Source organism: Megalops cyprinoides, chromosome 5 (genome assembly GCF_013368585.1).
Source record: "Megalops cyprinoides isolate fMegCyp1 chromosome 5, fMegCyp1.pri, whole genome shotgun sequence".
Classification (NCBI taxonomy): Eukaryota; Metazoa; Chordata; class Actinopteri; order Elopiformes; family Megalopidae; genus Megalops; species Megalops cyprinoides.
The window spans coordinates 36011831-36033070 of record NC_050587.1 but is presented as its reverse complement, the minus strand read 5'-3'; the positions used below and the strand labels follow the sequence as shown (position 1 = coordinate 36033070).

The 21240-nt window shown below is 45.9% G+C and overlaps 1 protein-coding gene across 4 annotated transcripts in view; it reads left to right on the top strand.

Moving 5' to 3' along the window:
- The first annotated feature begins 8738 nt into the window (after positions 1-8738).
- Positions 8739-21240, top strand: part of prrc2b (proline-rich coiled-coil 2B) — a 28082-nt gene continuing 15580 nt past the window's right edge. For all 4 annotated transcript variants that reach the window (XM_036528400.1, XM_036528402.1, XM_036528399.1 and 1 more), the window contains exons 1-11: positions 8739-8883; positions 13187-13365; positions 13679-13856; positions 15588-15690; positions 16030-16093; positions 16337-16480; positions 16795-17138; positions 17522-17646; positions 17900-18063; positions 18641-18728; positions 20463-20634. In XM_036528400.1, the coding sequence (XP_036384293.1) occupies positions 13251-13365; positions 13679-13856; positions 15588-15690; positions 16030-16093; positions 16337-16480; positions 16795-17138; positions 17522-17646; positions 17900-18063; positions 18641-18728; positions 20463-20634 (1497 nt within the window). In that variant the 5' untranslated portion in view covers positions 8739-8883; positions 13187-13250. The remainder of the gene's footprint in view (positions 8884-13186; positions 13366-13678; positions 13857-15587; positions 15691-16029; positions 16094-16336; positions 16481-16794; positions 17139-17521; positions 17647-17899; positions 18064-18640; positions 18729-20462; positions 20635-21240) is intronic.

The window sequence follows — 21240 nt, the reverse complement described above, 5'->3', positions numbered from 1 at the left end:
ATGAAAAATCAGAATATCATTATATAGAGAACATTTTCTACATGGTGACTCCATTGTTCTTTTCTGAGCACACCAGCTTGATTTATCAGAAATAATCTACTGATATTAATTCTAATTCAAATTGTGGTATTCATAAGTTGATTGATCAGTCAATACAAGGTTTGTATTTTCTCAAGTGTTCGTGTATTGCTGTAGTGTTGTACCTTTAGACACATATTTTTCAGTGTGCTGCGACTGTCACACCACACATAGACTGACAGACTGTTGTGGCCTGTTAAAAAAAAACTGTCTACTTCGCTTCCTCTGCACCCGCTGTGTGCCTAGTGTCTCTGTCTCGGTTTTTTTGTCAGTTGTTCTGGTAATGGCCGTGACACAGTTGGTGAGAAGCTTTCACAGGAAGGCTGATGTTCAGTTAGCAGGGATGCCGCCAGTATGCAGGGTCTGCGAGTTTCTTCTGCTTCGCTGCTTCTTTAGCATGGAAGATAACAAAATGTCTCTGCCATGCTGATCTCTGATGGGTCCCTCACACAGGAAGTATATGCCAGAGGTAGAATTTGTGCTCCTTTCTGAGAGTGTGTGTCAATGCATAGATGAGGAGAGAGTGAGCAGCCTTTTCTAAACACTGTTCCTGAATGTTCCTATGGAGATACCTTTGCATTTCTCTTATGAAATAGTTGGTTTTTGGGTCACTGCAGACCCTAGAAAAGCTCGACTGCTTGAAATAATCACATGCATACCAGTTAGATTTAGCTGTGTAAGGCTGTCTGAATGTGTCTTTTAGACTGACACTCCTAGGAAGACACTGCAAAGGTGGTGTGGGCATTACCATGCTGTATCTGACATACACTGTCAGTGTGAAACGCAAACCGCATTAATGCGTAGTCACCTGTGAAAAAGCCAATATTGCTAGTGTCTCTTCCTTTGGGTTTCCGAAACTGAGCAGGCCCTGAAATAAAGATCCAACGCAAGTAAAGATCTACGAGTGCAGGAATTAAAAAGACGGCGAAATGAGAGAGAATGATTGGTAATTGAAGCGGAGAAGGGTGCAGGGGATATTTGGAGGAAAGCTCTGTGGCGCAGACGTTGTCTGTCAGGCGCTGTGGTGCTGACGGCAGCTGCTGACGAGGAGCGGGTGGTCCTGACAGGCAGTGAGGCGGGCGGTCAGGCCTGCTGCTCAGCTGGATCCCAGACCCAGAGGTGCTGGCGCCATGCCCGGGCAGAGGGTGGGCGGAGGGGTGGAGGGGTGGGGGTTGTTTCCTGACAGGCCCATCACACCCCCTCACCTAACCCCCCCCCCTCCCTCCTCCCAGGCATCTCTGTGCCCGCCCTCCTGCCGCGTTAACAACAACGGACAGGTGTCCCCGCTGGAGCCCGGCCCTGACTTAGCGATCTATAAATACAGATGGGGCAGGTCACCACGGAAACACGCGCCTTATCATGTGACCCAGAGAGGAGCGCAGGTTGCACCTCCTACTGCATCTCGCCCCTGCGCCCCGTTTGCGCTTTCTTACCGCCGTGGTCTAGGGTAGCGATTCAGTCCCACGGACACGGTCAACTCATAGCATGGCTGACCTGAGACACAACAGGTTCACCACACAAAAGGCTCAGGTCTTTTGTAGGCAGACCGCTCCGGGCTCCAGGAAGTGATGTCATCTGTCCCTTAGCACCCTCATGTACAGTGTACACTGAGCTTTGCTGCTTATTCTGGTGATCATTGTCACTCCAGTGTTAAGACAGCTACCATGTGATTTATTTTTACATTTTATTTTGTGTAAGAAAGAATTACAGTAGACCAATAAAAAGACAAATAAAAAAAGCTGGTGCTGGAAGGTTTCTGTCTTATCTCTGCTGTTGGCAGTGCAGCCCGCACCGTCACATCAAATGCACCAGCTATCTGAAATAGATCTGCACCTCATGTTCTTGCCAGTAACCACACGGTAAAGTTGATTTGCATCCTTCTTTTCTCAATATATTGGGTCAGCTATGTTGATCTCCCGATCAGATCTGCATGAGAAAGGTCGCACTTTTATCAGTGCAAAAGGGCAGCAGTGCCGGATAGTGCTCTGAGAACTGGATTGTTGACTGTTGAAATGATCTATAGTGCTTTAAACCACACCTTTTACCATGCTATGCTATTTTAAACTACACCTGCCACAAGGCACTTCATCTGGATTCTTCTCAAAGACCCAGAGAGAATATGACCAAAAGGAATATATGAAAACTTTACGTGCCCTGGAAACAAAATAAATTGTCCTAAATACATGGATCCTCCAAGCAAATTAGAAATATTTAAATACTGTTAAAACTATATCAGGATTAGGCCTTCAGGGGTTGGTGCCTAAGTATGGCCATACACCACTGTTGATGAAAAATCTTTCTTCTGCTACAGGAGAGCTAAGATGATTCCAATAGCTCATGCATAGATTTCTAAGGAAAAGAGTTTAACATTTGTGGTGACAAATCCATCTCTGTGAAAGTTCTGCTACCTATATCATTTAACCAGTTTAAGTAGGTGTCAGTTAATATTCACTGACAACATGACTGTAACCTCCTAACCTTCAAACTTTCAGAACTAAAATACATTCCAGGTCTGAATATTTATGGTGAATGACTGCCACTATTTAAGTAGTGCTCTGTTGTCCTTAATGAGGACAGGAAACAGCACATTGGTGTATCTCACTTCTTAATTAATGATCTCTTGTCTGATTACAAAGGACATGCTAGGACAGTATATCTGCCATGCAGGGTGATACTCTGTGTAGAGTGTGAGGGAGAGCGTGGTGTGTTTTGATTGTTAGAACAGATGAATCCAAGTTTGATTCAGCCATATTTCCAGTTCTGCTGAAATGTTCAAAGGCAGAAATACATTTCTGAAAAACATTCTAAATTATTTAGTTTTTCTCCTTCTGTTAAATGCTTGTAATAAAATGCTACTCAGAAGCTTTCATATTTGCCTGATTATTATATTACTGAATTTCAGTCCACCAGAGCCCATAAAAGTTGAATGTTGTGTTTTTTTTAATGAGAAGCCAGAGGGTCATGAAATATGAATACAAAGCAAACTACTTTTCTGTCCATCTGACACAGTTAAAAAAAAAAAGAATACAGATACTTTTCTGTAGCATAGTTTTTTTGGTCTGATATTTGAACTAAACTTGGCTTGCATAACAAAGAATATTGTGGAGGATTCGTTAGCATTGAGTAAAGTGAAGTGAGGTCTGAGGCCTCAAACCACACTGAGTCATCACCTAGGGTCTCCCCACCCTTCGGTACACTGTTGCAAATCCTCCAACTCAGATCCAAACTGAAAGGGGAAGTAAGCTTTTTTTGTGAATGTGTAGCAAAACTGTAGCAAAAAGTTGTCTTCTTACTTCCAAGTTCTGTGCTAACCAAAATAGTTACTGCAAGCATACAGCATTATGTTTACGTAATGCACCAGTATTTTATATGTTTCAATACTGTACATAACATTCCTTAGATTAATAAAAGATTCAAACCCTATTCTCAATGAGTCAGTTAGAAATATCAAGTTCTTTTGATCACAAGGGGAAAAGGGTTCAAGGTGACCAACTTTCTAAATGTACTTCTTTGGATACAACAACCTAAAATATGTAGACAAGGACGCCTCCTCTTTGAAGTAACTTGATATACAATTGTGCCCCCTGGAGACAAAAAGAGTACATGACATCACCCCCATTCTTCATTCCTCTATACACTGCCTGGTTCTGAAAAGACTCCTTTCTGTACCTTTAAAAAATCCTGGATTTCACTACATGTCAAAATTGACAGTCAGCCATTGACTGTTGACAAATGCTACATTATATATGTCAATAGATATTATATTTGTGAATAGATATTATAGGATGAAAGCTGTGTTACTTGCCTTGTGTGAGTGTGCCTACTAATCTGATGATTTACAATTAAGAAAGTACCGTTACACACCAGACATACAGTATTTGATTAGCTACATATGACTGAATTAGAATGTTGAAGTGAATGTAATTGTGAATGCCAAAAACAATTGCATCTGGCTGAGCACAATACCCTTCAAGTGGTGACACTGGGCTGTCAGGAGAAAGCAGACCCAAGTGCCAAGTCTTGAAGTTAATAAAGATTAATCAACAAGGAATCATGAAGGAATGCTGGCTTGTTTAAAAATGGCATGGTACGCGTTACAGCAATCTCTGTTATCTTCCCAGTGATGCTAGACCATTTATTTTTTGCAGTTCCTACTGTATCTACTCACTAAAAATGGTGAACTACAGTACAGACTTTTTACAAACTCACTTTCATTACTTCAAATTTCATTTGTATGCATATAATGCCTGTGACAATAAGGCAAGTTGTCTCATATTGTGAACTGTCCTTCCAAAGTCACATAACACTGATGGAAAAAGCTTACTGGATGTCCGATGACCTCTGAATAAGGTCAACAGAAGTGCGGGTGCCGACCCCTTGCCTCAGTTCAGACACTATCGGCACAGACCTCACATAACCCCTGTGGAGCCTGTCCCTTGTCAATACTAATTTTCCCCCTGCTCACTCCCGTCAGACTGATCCCAGGTCACTATGATCTCGCACGGGTGCTTCCTGAGTCCACAGCCCACTCTCCCTCACGATTGGGCCCTGCCCAGATGAAACTGTTCGGTTTTGTAACACCGATGGAACTCCAGGTTACATAACGAGCCTGGGACACACCAGCAGTTGGAATGATATTACCTCGGATAACCTAAGGGTTTTGTCAGCCTTAACAAGTCATCATGACTTTTCAGCTGTTTTTGCTGGTCCTGTATTATCCTTTGAAAAAATTGTTTATCCTCCGTTAAACAAAAAAACTGAAGAAGGAAAGAATAAAAAAAACAGAACAGAATGGGTTTTTTTTTCTTTCCCCAGGACAATACAGTAAGAGAAGATCCAGTGCATACCAATGCAATTAAGCTCTTTCTGCTTTTATTTGTTAATTGCTACATCAACACTTGTAGTAACCCACTGGTCTCATCACAACCCTGTCAGGATCCAGCAGGGATTAGGGCATTTGTCACTTGTCCAGGAGGTTACAAGTTCAATACCAGGATTGGATGCTGCAGAACCTCAGAACTCTGAACTTTCCATAATATCCGCTGGTACAGTCACATGTCAAAAGTCATCGATCGAAGACAAGCGTATGACTAGCAGAAGAATCATGTGACTGCCACCCCTACTGTAGTACGTGACTGTTCCCTTCATGAGGTAACACTGTTTTCCTGTTAGTCACCTCATCATCTTACATTACATTACATTGATTTATCAGATAATACTCTCCATGGCAACTTGCATAGTTACATAGTAGAGTACATAACAGCCATAATGGCCAGTTAAACTGAGTGAAAGGCATATGATAAAGAGATGAAGTGTTTATGCTTCATCTGGGCACTATGGTAACCAAATGGAAAAGCCCTGCAGTGCCCTACATATAGCTGTCCAATCATCACTGTTCCCATTTCATGAGGAATTCACTGATACAGGGTACTCACACTGCTCTCATGCAACACGACACCAATTCATGTGCTACTAAGGCATGATGATGACAAATATATGTCTTAAAAAGTCAAACATCAGGTGTCCTCCTTTACCTGGAAAACAGAATTAGCAATGAAGATTTAGACAGTAGAGGGCAGTGTTGATTCCTAAATGTCCTGCATAGAGCGATGAGAGAGCCAAATTATCAGGTGAGAGAGTTTCAGCTGAAAGGCAGCCCTGATTATAAGGTGACCCCTGTTCATTCACAAGAGAATTATAGTTATATCTATATCAATATATATGCGCTTCATTGGTGTAAAAAAATCTACTTCAGCTGTAAAGGCAATCAAAAAAATAAATGCCTCATGACAGGAAGCCAGCAAGAAGGAACAGCTCATGTTTGTAATCCAATGACAAGGTATGCAATCCAGCACGGAATCTGGTATTGAAAGAAAAAGGATCAACGATTCCAGCGGGAGTGAGATCCCATATGGCAGAGGAGATCCCTAAAAACAATTATATATTTTTTCTAATCAAGTGCCCTGTCTGGTTGGGGTCTCCTTTGCCCGTAGGGGTTTTCACTAATTTTGGAATCTTTGATCCTTTTTCTTTTCCATTTGTGACCCTTGAGCTCCTTTTCAGAGTTTCGCTCATCCTTACATCGCTCTCATTGCACTTTTATGGAATCTGGTGTGTTGCACTGCTTAGCAACCGCCCAACCCTCCAGCACAACTATACTGCCCATGCATCTAACATCACCCCATTCTGTCTCTGGATCACAAATTCAAGAACACTCACATCCGTCTCCTCAGACAACATGCATTTAGGTCCTTGAAACACTTTCCTCTTAGACTTCACATTAAAAAAGTGCTCTTTTTCGCTCACACCATCATCTCACATTGTTTTGGGTGGAATGTTTTTAGCAGTATAGCATCTGTTTATTGCTTTTGCAACATTAACTGCCATGATATTTAAACTGTCACCATAACTTCTCATTTTCTTCCCGTGGATAACTGTCAAGCCTTTGATACAGAATTGTCAACATGAACAGCATTTGATACAGCATTTCCACAAAAAGGCTTATTCATATTCATACCGCTATCATAACTATAGATTGCAAATGCTGAATGCACTGTCTGTCCATTAGTATCACTTTAGTAGCACTTTAATGGTGCAAGCTGTTTTCATTATCATCACTGTTAGCATTAACACTTCTGACCTCCAGAAACATGGTGTGAGTTGCATTTTATTTATTTACTTATATGGGGGGAAAACACCTATATATTGGGGCCAATATGGAACAAATATCATCATAAAGAAATAATAATATTAAAAATGACTGAAGTTTCTGAATTTCAGTGCATTAAGTGACCTCAAGTAAACAGATGGGGTACTGAATTCATGAAATCCTGCTTTTTATCAACATTTCTTGGGAAAAATGTTTTACAATGTACTAGAACTACTACATGTAAAAACTGAGATTTCAAAAATACATTCAAACCTCTTCCTGTTGTAAAACATTTAAACAATGTTCTTTTGACACGGATATTCAAAACAGAAGTTTCTTGGCCAGAATGAAATGATTACCCTGGAGCTGCTGCCCATGCTTTTCATGAGGCAGTGGTTCACAGCCCCCACAGAAGCAGCCCTGAGAATGTCCAAACAGTGCTACACTACAGTAGCTTGGTGGCTACTTTCACCTAGCTTCTGAATGGTGTCCCTCTGGGGCCAGCGTTCTCGAGGGTGGCCATATCTGTGGAAACTTCCCCTCTAGGGATGGAAGTGTACAGTAGGAGAAGTCCCTGTAGGGTTACTGGAGCACCGTGTGACCTTGCTCATATTAGAAGCAGTCCATCAAGGCCTTAGGTACTTCCTCTTGGTGATTTGGAGGAAGCTTGTTGTGGTAGTGTCGTACATCAAGGAGATCTCAGAACACAATTATGTGAGAGTGAGACCTCATTAACCCCAGATTGGAGGAATGTTAGGATTGTTTTTCATGAACACACCGTTCTGCTGGCATTCACCTTTCCGAAGGCATGTAAGAGAAAGTCACACACTCTGTCCATCAGTCTTTTCCCAGGGTTTGCTGAAGGTGACTGTGCATTCTTGCTTCTCTGAAACAAAGCATTAAAATGTTAGCTTTTATCTGTTCATATATAGGCCCCAACCACACCTCCACATGCATTTACTGTGACTAAGAACTTGTTACATGACTTGCAGAAAGGACATTAGAAATACTTGCATGTCGTAGAGATAATGCACCATTTCTAAGCATCACCTGACCCACTGGACACAATTTTATTGGCTTCCTGCTTTTTGGGCAAACTCCCTTTGTGCAGGTGGTGTCCCACTCTGTTAGAGAAGTGGAAAACTCCTGGGCATTTCTGTGGCTAACCGTGGGCGGTTAAGTCCCTCCCCTTTGACCTTCACAATATTCTACTGCCTAAATGCGGCACCATTATTGTCTGTGGCCTCCTCTATCTTAAGGACATCTGGGGAGCCTTAATGTGGTCTTCACTCCTGCCTCTCATAGCTTATATGGAGGCAGCTGAGTATTAGTAGTCTTCTGCCTGGTGTAGGCACCAGGCCTTTAATGCTGAGGATGGTCTTTGTCTCTGGTAGTTTGTGGAACCTTTGTGAGTAGGGACTACATGCTGAGTGTGATGGCTTGTCCTCCCCTGAGATAGAAAAAATGAGTATTTTGGTTCTTGTTGAGAGTGCCCGTTGCAGCTCTCCAAGTAGTGCCGTCTTTAAAAATTCTGTGTGGAGCTGCTCATTGGCAGTTACCGAGACTGCATTCCACTGGCGTAGAGGGAGTGAAGTGAGTCTAGATGCTCTTTTCTTCGGTGATAGGTGTGTTTTGTATGCCATGAATGTTAGGAATCATCATGCCTCATATATGTATTCAATTAAATTATCATCATACAGCCTCCACCTCCTGAATAAAATGGTTCAGGTGGTACTTAAAAGAGCAGATATACACCAATAGGATCAACAGAGAAAAAAGAATTTACACGGAAACTGAACTATTTAAACGGAACTATTTTGCAATACCAACTAAGATTTTGAAAGATGCATTTTCTCCTTTGTGCACAGCTGGACGTGTCTGTGTTGCGAACATGCAGTTCAGGAGCGGAAACACTGGGGGTCGCTGTTACTTTCATACGTCACATCGGTTGGGAGAGCGACACCAACCGGCCAGAGCGAGGATTGCCATTATTAAGGCCGGGTAGGTCCTTTAAAAACAGAAGTAGCCCGAGTATTACGGGGAGCGTAGGAAAAAAAGAAACCGGAGTACAATCTCCATCCATCCTTTTAAATAAACCTGTGTATCGGGAAAGTAGTGTTATATTTGATCTAAGCCGACCTTTTTACGTGAAACCGGTGAGTTCTGGGTTAATAATGATGTAACCGTGAGTCGTTTTTCGAGATTTAATGGAGCCTCTTCTCGCTAGTTGGTATTGTCGCTTTGTTCTGGGCAGCAGCCATTTTTAATCGCGCTGCCCCTTAAACATAGCACGCAAAGCTAGCAGTCTCACCTCTTCCGTGCTCCGGAGTTCTGGCAAACCGGTTTTAGTCTATATTTGGGCCGTATTCGCGCAATTTCTACGGTTTTCTCTGCGGCAAGTATTTATTCGATAATATAAGTTGCCTGGTTTCCGACTGATCTGTTGGTTTACAGTGGAAACTTCAGCTAAGCTAGCCGCTGTTGTGTTGTGCGAAAAAGAGCTTTCCCGGCATCAGACAGCAGTGGTCTCTTTTTGTCGTAAACAGTTTTGTTGCTATGGGGTGTTTAGCAGACTGTCTACCATCATGTGTTTGTTTCTTGTTGACTAAATCGTTAGCTAGCGCAGTTGCTAGCTAATTCGCTAGACTATTGCGAAATACCAGCGTGAAAGTGATGCGTTGTTTTGCTTTGAGATAGCTAGCTGGCTAGGCTAACCACCTTTTTTTTCTGGCCAGCAACGTTTGCCTCTTGCAGCACATCTAAATTTTGGGTTTGTCTTCATCAACTTTGTTGTAGTAGTCTTAATGTTCTGCTTTTCCTGTTCGATGTCTTGTTTTGTCTTAAGGCCAACGCTATCTTGCTAGGTAAAGGTATACGCGTCGGCTTCTTCTTGCATTTTTCCTGAGGCCTCAAGCGTCGGGCTGCCATAGTGGGGTTGGCGAATAAATTCAGCTAGGGTCGCTAAATCTACACGGATCTGAACGAGATCTATGCGAATATACACGAGCAGTGATATTTTAGTTGTTACTTGCTTAACTGGACGCTTTCGTCACATGTATTTAGCGATGTATGCAGTTATTTGCTTGTTAAATCTTTTTCTAAGCTATCTGCATATAACAGGCGCATCCGTGGGGTTGTAGTTAGCCAGGCATGGTCAAAATCCATAGGTGGATAGCTAGCTGACAGAATGTTCTTAATGATGTGTTGATCTCTGGAAATATGTTAAAATATTTGTGGTGATATTCTGTTGAGGTCTGTGTCGGGGAAATGAGACTTCCTAAGCGGGTGGCTGGCTACATCTGTTGATACATTGTAGCTGGCTACCAATCTAGAAACATTGGCTGCTTGTGCTGTGGTGTTTGGCCAGCGAATTGACTTGGTGTCGGAAACCATTTTTAAAGGGTCTTCATTTTCTGTGCAGCGCTTGCCTTGTTGATCTCGGCCTGGCTATGTAGCTATTGTCATTTCGAACGACAAAATGGAAGTAAATATCCTTAGCTGTTCCCTGTGTAAGGGATCGAAAAGGTTAAATGTCTCGGCTTGGACCTCCAGCGCAGTCAGTTTTCTAGCTTGTAAAGTTAGCTCGGTGACTACTGCCGTGGAGCTGAGTTAGTTTATCCGTGGTATGGTTGTAACACGGTGGTGAAGCGATTATTTGCCAGCCCGTTTACATGGTCATTTCTTTCCCAAGGAAGCAAAACCATGTAGCCCGCACATCATCCTGACTCTTAAGAAGCATTCATAAGTTGAAAGTTGAGCTCTGATTATTGCTTGCTAGCTAGGGGACTTAATTCCCCTCTTGAGTGACCTAACCCCGTGAAGATTTATAGGCGGTTGTTGTTAAGATGTAGCGAGCTGGTTAGTTTTTGTGTTGCTAGGTCCTGATTTGTTCACTATGAAAAAAGGCGCAACGGTTCGCCGATTACAGTAAAAGATGGCTGCAATAAGATCACGATGGAAAATATTCAGATTCTTTCCTTGTAGTTTGTGGGGTTGGTCCGGGAATTGAAGATTACATACTGGGCAAGTGCGTACCGTTAGCATTTCTAATTTGATGTGTTTCGAGGCGTAGATCATTTTCTCTCCAGTAGATGAACATATTAGTGTGATCTGTTGTTCTGATATGAATTGATGCGTAGAGATTAACTCGTTCTTCCCACGATCCGCTGCACGAGGGTGTATAAAGACCGAATCCAGCTATTATCACAACGTAACATCCCCCCGACTTGGACCTCGAATGGAGATTTTGTTGAGTAGAGCTCTCAGTGTTGAGGTGTATTGACCACTGTCTTCCTTAAAATCTCGGTGGTCTCCATTTGAATATACCTTAAACTCCTTATCTAGGGTATATTCCTCCTAAACTCCTAAAACCGTTTAGTGCTCCCACGGATATCCAAACGGGAAGTTGTATTTTTGTGAATGCCTCGGTCATTAGAATATTCAGTCTTCAGATTAAACGCATGGTACTTTAGAATGGTTTACCTCCTTGTCTACCATATTCTTAATGGACATAATTACTCCTTCAGGCTCCTCTTACCGCAGCTCCCTAGTTATTTCCCCTGTCATAATCTATTCAATTTGACTAACAGCAGTCCCTCCTGACTTGGGAAATGGATGTTTATTGGGTAAAAGGGGGGGGTTAATTCGACGTTGTCTGTAATTGGTGCGTGTATATTTTTCTGTAGCTGGTTGTTCTTTTTTTTGTCTCTGAAGAGTCACGCTCTTTAAGAGTGAAATACATGGTTATGTTTTAAAGAGGGTTTCAAATCACGCTGGGACCACCAGTGAGGAATTCAAAATGCTTTTCGAATGCATACCCCATTGGTTAATCTCTCAGCCAATAAGCAGGTCAGAGGGTTGATTCATGCTGGGTGGTAGGTGAGTAGGTGATAAGGTGAGGGGCTTCTTTCAGGCCGCATGTTGTCTGTTGAAAGGGTGCAGCAGTCCATCACTTCAGTCAGTCTTTCTCTTGAAACTGACTGTTCCGAGCTGTGACGTGTCAGCAAATGACACTGACGGACCAGATGCAGTCGTTAAAACCAGGGATTAAAACGGGACCGTAGATACAGTCTCTAAACTGTGTCCCTAATATTCTTTTAGCATGCTATGGGGTGGAACACTGCCTCTGATTATGTGCAAAGGCAGTAACTGCTTTCCCCTCACCACCGGGCTGCTTATTTTAAACGATATTAATGTGCAGAAAGACCCAAGTTGCCATAAACAGATGGTTGTTTACTTATTAATTCTGGAAGGAACATCAGGTACTTCCTGTCCATGCGTGGCTCTGAAGAGGAGGCCTCTGTCCAGACCTGATCCTCCCAGCACAAGGACCCTCTCAGGGGTGCCCGGCTCACTTTTATTAACCTCCTCCCCGACCACAGCTGACCACAGCAAGACTGGCTGTCACCCAGGAGGCGGAGGGTGACGGACACAGCATTTAGGCCCCTTTTTATTGGGGCTGTTAAAGCCGTGAAGGTCCCAGCGGCAATGCGTCTTTGTCCCCTCCCGAGGGCCTTCCTGCCTCTGCTCCGAGTGTACTCCAAGCCACACAACTGCTGCGTTGTAAAGGCTGACATGCCTGCTCCTGTCCCCAGGCCTCCTTGTCTCTTTAACCGGCCAGGGAAGAAAAGCATATTTACTTGTACATGAGGGGAGAGAGGGGTATGAGGGTCCTCTTTTCCCTTTTTGGGCGATAAAAACCCTGCACTGTCATGTTACACACTGAGTACTTGTAGTCCTGCGAGAAGCGGGCTTCTTGTGCTTTCCTCTAATTTCACAGCAGAGTCGAGTCTGTCAGGCGAAAGGGGAAAAGGCTGTGAAAATGGCTGCTTTGCTGCGGTGTTCTAGCAGTTCCAAGACATTTCATATAGGAAAGGGAGTTTAACAGATTTATCTGAGGGTTTGTGGTTCAGAAAGCCTGTGTCAACACTAGCTGCTAAATGCTGCAGCTCTTTGTGGCTGTATAATTAAATGGTTATTTAATTTTCTTTTTTAAATGCTCCTACTCTGCAAATTTTGCATTGGTTGGCGTTTTGTAGCTGCACTCTGAGAAGTGCGAAAAACTCAGTGACCCCGTTTAGTTTTTGGAAATCATATCCCGGCAGTCTGTGAGAACTCAGGTCCTTGGCTATTGACAAAAGTCATAAGATCCTGGTAATTCGAGCTCCACATAAATGGTTCTTTTTTGGAATCCCGGAGGCATTAAATCATTTTTGTCTGTTCTCCCTGGACAAGAGGTTTTCTATTGCACTGAGCATGGCTTTGTCCCTATATTTGAACCCATAGTAATTAAGCCATTTTTTATTTAAAATGTGAATGTTGTGTGAATGTCTTGTTTGGTCTGTAGATGATTATGCAGTGTGAATATTTTATTCACTTTGGTATATATTGCATTCTCTTTGCGCATACCAACCTTTTGAGGTATTCATGAAGCGCCTCCTTTCCTTCTCTGATCTGCAGAAACAAAAGGTACACAGGAAGAGGCGCAAAGAAAAATTTCCATACTCGATGACATTTCATCGCAATGTCCGATCGTTTGGGGCAAATAACCAAGTCCAAGGATGGGAAAAGCAAGTACTCCTCGCTCAGCCTGTTTGATAAGTACAAGGGAAAGTCAATAGAAACTCAGAAAACTACAGGTAAGATGCTTCTGGTGGGTTTTTTTCACAAATATCATATTTGTTTGCCCCATGTGAAGCCCAAATGTAAGAGCATGGCTAAAAATAACTACTTGCTTAAAGAAGTGGTTAATCGTGGGTGGGTGGCACTGTCAGTGAACCAAAATGGCTTGTTTGTGGGCTTCACAGAATAACCCTAACCTGGTGCCTATCATGTGGTTAAGCACAAGGTTTGGGACGTAAGACAGACAGTGAACAAAGGCCCGTGGTTGTGTCTGGGGCACAGGTTTGTCACTGGTTCACGCCCCACCCCCCCCTCTCTCTCCCTCTGCAGTTGTTCCTCGACATGGCTTGCAGAGTCTTGGCAAAGTGGCCACTGCCCGGCGCATGCCGCCTCCAGCTCACCTGCCGAGCCTGAAGTCGGAAAACAAAGGAAACGACCCCAATGTGATTATCGTGCCCAAAGACGGAACAGGATGGGCAAACAAGCAGGAACAACCAGATCAAAAGAGGTGAGGAGGAGGAGGGGGAGAAAAGAGCAAGGGCCCCGAGGGCGGAGCTCTGGCTGACCATCTGCACCGCGTCTGAGTTGCTTTCTGCGTGTGCAGATTGTGTTTAGTACTCAGTGCTGGGTGTGGGGGGGGTGCAGTGAGGAGATGGGGGGGGGGGGGGGGGGGGGGGGCGATGGTAGGAAAGCCAACTGTGTGTTTGTGTGCTTGTATGTGCATATGTATGCAAGCATGCATGCATGTGTGTGTTTCTGTGAGCATGTCTGTTAGTGTGTCTGTCTGTATGTCTGCTTGTCTGCAAGTGCATGTTTGTGAGAGTATGTGCGTGTGTGCCTGTATGTGTATATACGCAAGCATGCTTGCGTGTATGTGAGTGTATGTCAGCATTTGTCTTACTGTATGTTGGTGTGCGTGCGTGCGTTTGTGTGGGTAGACATTTGAGTCTTTGTGAGTGTGTGTGTATGGGTACGCATCTGTGTGCGAGTGTGTGTGTGTGCGAGTGTGTGTGTGTGTGTGTATGGGTACGCATCTGTGTGCGAGTGTGTGTGTGTGTATCGGTACGCATCTGTGTGCGAGTGTGTGTGTGTGTGTGTATCGGTACGCATCTGTGTGCGAGTGTGTGTGTGTGCATGCGTGCGCTCACGCAGAAATGCCCCAGGTGCAGCGGTGGCAGCGAGCGCAGAGGCGTGTGGGAGTGAGCGCAGAGGCGTGTGGGAGCTGGCGGCTCTGTACCTGTGTGTGGGCGGCAGCCGCTGTGAGGACGAGCTGGAGGATGAGTCTCTCAGCACAGAGAACAGGCTGTTCACATGTGTGCCGTGCAGGATTCGGAGATCTGCTTTTTCACACTCTCTCTCTCCTGGCACGGAACGGGCTGCTCAGAAAAACGAGGGCACCGGTTCATTTAAATGACTCATTATAAAGGGAAGTCTCTAGTTTTGGTGTGCTTCCTATGCATTTAAATCCAGCTTCAGTATCACATTCATTCTAAAGCCTGTAGAAACAGGAATACCTGATAGATAATGGGTTCTACTGAGGACACATTTTTAGGTAAGGAACAGTTGTATGGACATTCAGCTCTTTAGGAGCCGTATGAGGGGTTGAAATATCAAGGTCATGTTTAGGTTTTGATAAGTATTTGAATACATATCTAAATCTATAACTTAAACTGCAGTTAGTAGAATGTTTTCATATTGTGGCATAAAGGAATGCAATATTTCATTCGCTCACATACACATCTGACATGGTCCATGTAGACAGAACAGAGAGTTTGGAAGCGTCCGGTCCTTCACAGTATGCTTGTGTGTGTGAAATCGTGAGCAGAGAAAACAGCTCCGCGAGTTGTGCAAAAACAAATTTCTGGTTTGCGAGCGTGATTCCCGCCGCCTCTGTTTCACTGAGGCCGGTTGTGGTTTTCCACAGCCTGGAAAGAGCAAATGTCCGTCGTCCATGAAGGACGTCATGTACAGTGTGCATCCGCTGCGTGTGTGTGATTCTGAGTGCTGTTCTGATCGTCTCTCTCCCCCTTTCCCCCTCTCCTCTCTCTCCCCCTTTCCCCCTCTCGTGTCTCTCCCCCTTTCCCCCACTCCTCTCTCTCCCCCTTTCCCCCTCTCTCTCCCCCTTTCCCCCCTCTCGTGTCTCTCCCCCTTTCCCCCCTCTCGTGTCTCTCCCCCTTTCCCCCCTCTCCTCCCCCTCCCCCTTTTTCCCCTCTCCTCTCCTCTCCTCTCCTCTCCTCAGTTCTACTGCATCACCAGTACAGCTGCTGGAGTCGCTGCCACAGCTGCCTTCACAGAAATCTGTCTCCAATCTTCAGAAGCCAACACTGGTAGCCAGCCAGGAGGTAGGTGCCGGCACCCTCTCTTAGTCCTTTAACACAGATAGGCAGGTTGCTAAGGCCGTGTCTGCGTCCTTATATCCCTCACGCCTCAGCAGTCTGTGACCTGTATGAGTCACAGTTCCGTGGTCCGTAAAGGGCCGTGTGTTGATGACAAGACGCTGGCGTTTTGTGAAGAATTTCATCTGTCAACATCTAGCAGCCAGCAGGATGAGATGACAGCATGTGAATATTGCCGTTGCGATGAGTATAGCTGTTTTGGCTTGCTGGGGGATGCTCTTGTATTCTTTGATTTAAGATTAATTCTTGCCAAGCACTAACAGTGTAAATTCCTTTTCTTTGCAGAGCACAAATACAGGTGGACCAAAGCAATGGGCACAGCTAAATGGAAAGGCAGTAGAACAAGATGGTAAGCAGCCCTCAGTCCAGTCCAGGTCACCGCTGCATTTGGGCTTGGTTGTAATGCAATGGACAAGACAGGATGCTGTTTTCTGTTTTCTTAAAGGAGACATGTACTTTAATGGCTTTAGTCAGCATTACAGCATCAATGTGTACAGTAGCCATTGTCCTTAGTTTTTCCCCTAGAGGACACCGGGGGTGTTGCTTTCTGGTATTAACATGCTGGCCGATGCTGACTTGTCTTTTCCCGCAGGTTCAAGGGCCTCAAACCGACTGCAGCCCTTCTCTCACGAGGAATTTCCGACGCTGAAGGCAGCTGGGGAACAGGACAAGGCTGGCAAGGAAAGAAACGCCTTCGATCTGTCGTATGGGCCCGGACCAAGCCTCCGCCCCCAGAGTAAGGCCACTTCCTGTACGGCCGCGCGCCAGAGGGTGTTGGGAGGGTAGAGGAAGGGGGTTGTATCCTGTATTAGGGGGGTGTGCTAAAATCGGGGTATAGCTCATTCGGTATCCAGTTAGCTTTGTGATGACCGCGGTGTGAAGGTTTTCTGTGGAAAACTTTTCTGTCTCTGAGCCAGAGCTGAGCGTTTGTCCTTGCGAAGGGTGTGCAGCACCCTGCTGCCACGCTGTTCCGGCTTCCCGCCGTGTCCGCCAGGTGTCAAGGCCGGTTACCACAAAGCGGTCCGTTTTTGTGTTCCCCCCCTCCCGCAGATGTGACGAGCTGGAGGGAGGGTGGTGGGAGGAACCTTCACCCCACGACCTCACCCGCTGCCCTTTCCGCCGAGCCAGAGGGCAAGAGCAACGGGCCAGCTGAGGTGACCCCGCCCCCTCCCTCTGCCCCCGCCCCCTCCAGCACCACCACCTCCTCCTCCTCTTCCTCTTCCTCTTCCTCCTCCTCTGCCACCACTTCCGCTCCCCTCCCCCCGCCTCCCGCCGCGGACTCCAAGGACCCCTCCCTCCGCCCCGCCCAGCCCCTCCGCAGGACCGCCCCCTCTGTCCTGCAGTACCAGCAGCACCACCCCACCACCATCTACCACGACATGCTGCCCGCCTTCGTAAGTACCCCAGAGGAGGCTGCCGCTGGTATGGGAGTGGATTACTAATGGCAACATTTATTGAAGACTTGAAGATTGTTTAAAGAATTTGCTGTATTTTCTTTGTTGTAGTTTACCTTCATAAGAATAAGCAATTAAGCAATTAAGCAATTCCTTGTAATAGCTTAGGTATTGCCACTGTACATGTTTGATTGTAATCAGATTCTTAAAATTACAGCATTCTATCTGATCAAGCTCATATAGAATCTTGCATTGCTTTGCAGTTAAGCAACATAGTTTTTCACCTTCACACTTAGGCCTTGAGTATGGGAGCAGAAGCCCTGTTGCAGAGCTTACAGAACAGGTGCTCTTGGCGTGTGCTGAGTGTAACATGGTTTTTGCAGATGTGCCCCAAGGAGAACCGTGACTCCCCTGTGTCGTCCGAGCTCGGCCCTGCCGTGGTCGCCCCGGTCCGCTTCGACGCCCGGCCCACTTTCAGACAGCCATTCCCAGCCCCTGAATCCATCAAGTAAGCCGTGTCCCGCGTTCCCATTAACTTTCCCTTTCAGACGAAAGTGGTGTGAGGCCGTTTTAAAGAGAGAAACTACACGTGCCTCTGTGGTAGTAAAAGGTTGCGTTCATCATCTTCGGAATGAGCAGGCCAGTGCAGACGTGTCCCTGCCTGTTTGTGTGTGGTCATTTCCTTTAAATGTCAAGCGTGAACGCAAACAGGTTGATGCGTAGGCTCCTCATTTTCCCCTTTCTTGTACCTTTCTCCTCAGCGGTGACATCAGGAGGGAGAACCGCTTCACCCGCGGCCCCCCTCGCCCCTCACCACGCCCCATCCGTCGCCCTGGCGACCGGGCCCCCCGTCCCGCCATCATCAACCCCGAGGATCTGAAGGACTTGGACGACCTGGACAACGATTGCGAGGATGGCTGGGCAGGTGAGGGAGACACGGCTTATTACCCCTGATCAGGGTCCAGAGTCCAGCATTCATGTATTATGAGTATGACAGCTGGTCGTTTACAGCCCCTTGAAGCTCAGCAATTTCATGCCCGCTTTGGCTATGTGAATCTGTAAGGTCTGCCTCTTGCACACTTGTCTAGCCCCACTGCTGCAGTTCCTGTTACCCGGTTCTAATATCCCAAATGCTGTGTTTCACATCGCTAACTGCAGTACAGGTACACAGCTCTTACACCGTTCAGTGGTGTCTACCTGATTTACTGATCGAAGGCCTTTTCTGTAATACCATGATGGCAGCTGGTTTTTTGTGAAAACCTATAAAATTAAACCTTTGTTGAGCGTTGGCCAAAACGATGAGCAGTTTAAATGTATAAAGCAAGTGCGAGTATGGAAAAATGTACAAGATTTATCTCTGATCTTGGAAAAAGTGCTGTTCCTTGCTCTTCGGAAATGCATTTCCTAGCAAGACGTGAATCAGCTTTCGGTCTGTTCAGGTAGTTCTGCTGTCAGAGAGAGCGGTCCAAGTCACTGAAACGAATTGGGCTTCCTTCCTGCAGGTCTCCATGAGGAAGTGGATTACAGCGAGAAGCTCAAGTTCAGCGATGATGAAGAGGATCACTCCTCTAGCGATAACAAGAAGAAGTGGTGAGTTTGGCCAGGCCTGCATCCTGAACCTTTAATCCTGTTACAGACTGTATGCGACCACGCGGAAATGTTGCTCAGTCGATCAGATGTAAGAACCACACTTGTTTCACATTCCACTTCCAGGGATAATTCTTGGCATAGGTTTTTCCTCTCTGGTTCCTTGTGTAAGTACACAAAATCACAGTGCATCACTTCGGGTGCACGGCACACCTGGTAGTATTTCTTGTTCATAGGCTCAGGCTCCTCACTGGACTGCTCTGTTAGGGGGGTATTTTGTAAAGCCTGACTGGCTGTTAGAGAGTGATTAGCTCAGAGGGATTGGTACATTTTTCCAGTCTTATCCACATGTGATTAAAGTCTCAGTGAAATGACCCCATTGTCTTGATGCGATGCAGTTTTTTTAATAGCCAACCAGACTGTTAAGACTGTCTTAAAACGAACCTTCCACCATAAAGGAAGGACTACATATTTTTTTTTTTTTTGGGGTTGTCTTTGGATTGCCCCCTTTGGGAGGAATTGGACTGATGATGAATTGTCCGCGCAAATTCATGTTGCTCAAACCTGAATCCCTCTGTTTCCTGGGGTATAAAAAGAACACTCCTTATATGGTTTAGAACAGGAAGTGGCAGAGAGTTCAAGCAGCGCAAAACTATGCCAGCTGGCTTCATTTCAGTTGTATGATTTTAAGAATCAGTCTTCAAAGGGACTTTCCACCCTAAAACAAGCGACCACAGTTACACTAGCTGGTACCACCACAGTCATGGATCCTTCCGGTGACTCTCTACACCAGTCTTGCACCATTTGCGTTCCCTGCTTTTAAGAGGGATTCTGTTCATAGGTCCTCAAGTCTGCGGGGTATGCGCAGACTCTGCAGCCGGGGGATGCACGGTCTGCGTCAGTCCCAGGAGAGAAGCCTGAGGCTGTCGCGCCGCGCAGTCTGCCCAGATTCTCACACACATTCATGACGTGCGGAGCTGCTGCATAATGCATCCGCTGACACGGTGGGCGCCGCGAGCGAGGCTGACTCACGCAGATCTGTGAATCTCGCACAGCGGGAAGTCCTCAGCGCAGCCAGGGTGCGCGCCCTGAAGCCAGACCTGCAGGAAAAAGCCTACAGAGCCTAGGCTGAGGGAGAAGTCTTGAAACAGGGAGGACCTGGAGGGGATGTAAAACATCTCAGCCTTAGCCAGGTTAAGCTTTAGGTGGTGGTCCACCATCCACTGTGAAGTATCTTTTCGGGCAAGCTGAGAGGTATGCAGACGCCTGTGTGTCAGATGGCAGAAAAGACGGGGAAAGTCGAGTGTCGTCAGCATAGAAGTAGTATGAAAAGCCACGGGAGGTCAATGCAGAGACGTGAGGTTGCATTAAAAGAGAGAAGAGGTGGTGTCCAAGTACAGAGCCTTGAAGGACGCCCGTAGGCAGGCTGTGGTGTTCAGACAGCCCACCGTTCCAGGACACCCTGAAAGAGCATCCAGAGAGGTAGGGTTGAACCCAAAGAAGAGCGGTGTCAGTGATCCCCAACATAGCCAGGGTGGCCAGAAGTAGGGTGTGGTCCACAGTATCAAAGGCTACAGAAAGGTCCAGAAGAATTAAGGCTGAGGAGTGGAAGGGTGCTCTGACTGATTGAAGAGCCTCAGTGATGCACACCCAGGTTACACTTGCAGACGCCAGTCCTTTCGAGGGGCGTGTCACAGGGGATGCCGACAGTGATTGGCTGTGCTCATGTTTGGGCAGGGTCGACTGGGAGCACCAGCGAGAGCGGGAGAGGCAGTCGTCCCTGAGCTCGGGGGAGGGGGTGTACCTCCAGGACGGCCCAGAGGAGGAGGGGCATCACCGCTACCAGGAGCCAATCAGGAAGACCAGCGGCAGGTTCACCCCTGCAGACCACGCCACTGCACCGGTGCCGGTAAGCTCACAGGAAGTGGACCCCTTGGCAGGCTGTTTTTGGCAAAGGCACCTGGGAAGTAAAACGCAGGGAAAATGATACGGTGGACATATCGGCCTTGTAAGAACTTGATGTTCACTCCATAAATCCAACCAAGCAGTTTCTCTGGCATTCATTCTCAATACTTTCTCTCATCCTTCAGTTGGATATATATGTTAATGATTACAGCAAAGTAAAGGAAGTAAACATTTTTTAGTATGGCGCAGCTCACGGTTATCGTTACATTACATTCATTTAGCAGACACTTATCCATGGTGACTTCCAGCACAAAAGAACAGAAGTGTATCCATTCAAGTTGAATGGAACTCCCAGACCAGTGGGTGTGAGAACCACACTATTCAAGTCACATTACAAGTGCTAACCTGATTAGACAGTCTGGAAACTAAGGGAAGCCAAGCACACACACAACCATACATCGTGATGACTACATCACAGAATCCAAAACAGATTGCAATATTAAAAATAAAAGTAATACAAGTAGCAGATGTTAGAAGGTGGGGATTGAAGTGCAACCGAGAGGCAGTCTGAAGATACCTGTACAGACAGGCATTGTGTCTTCGAGGAAGA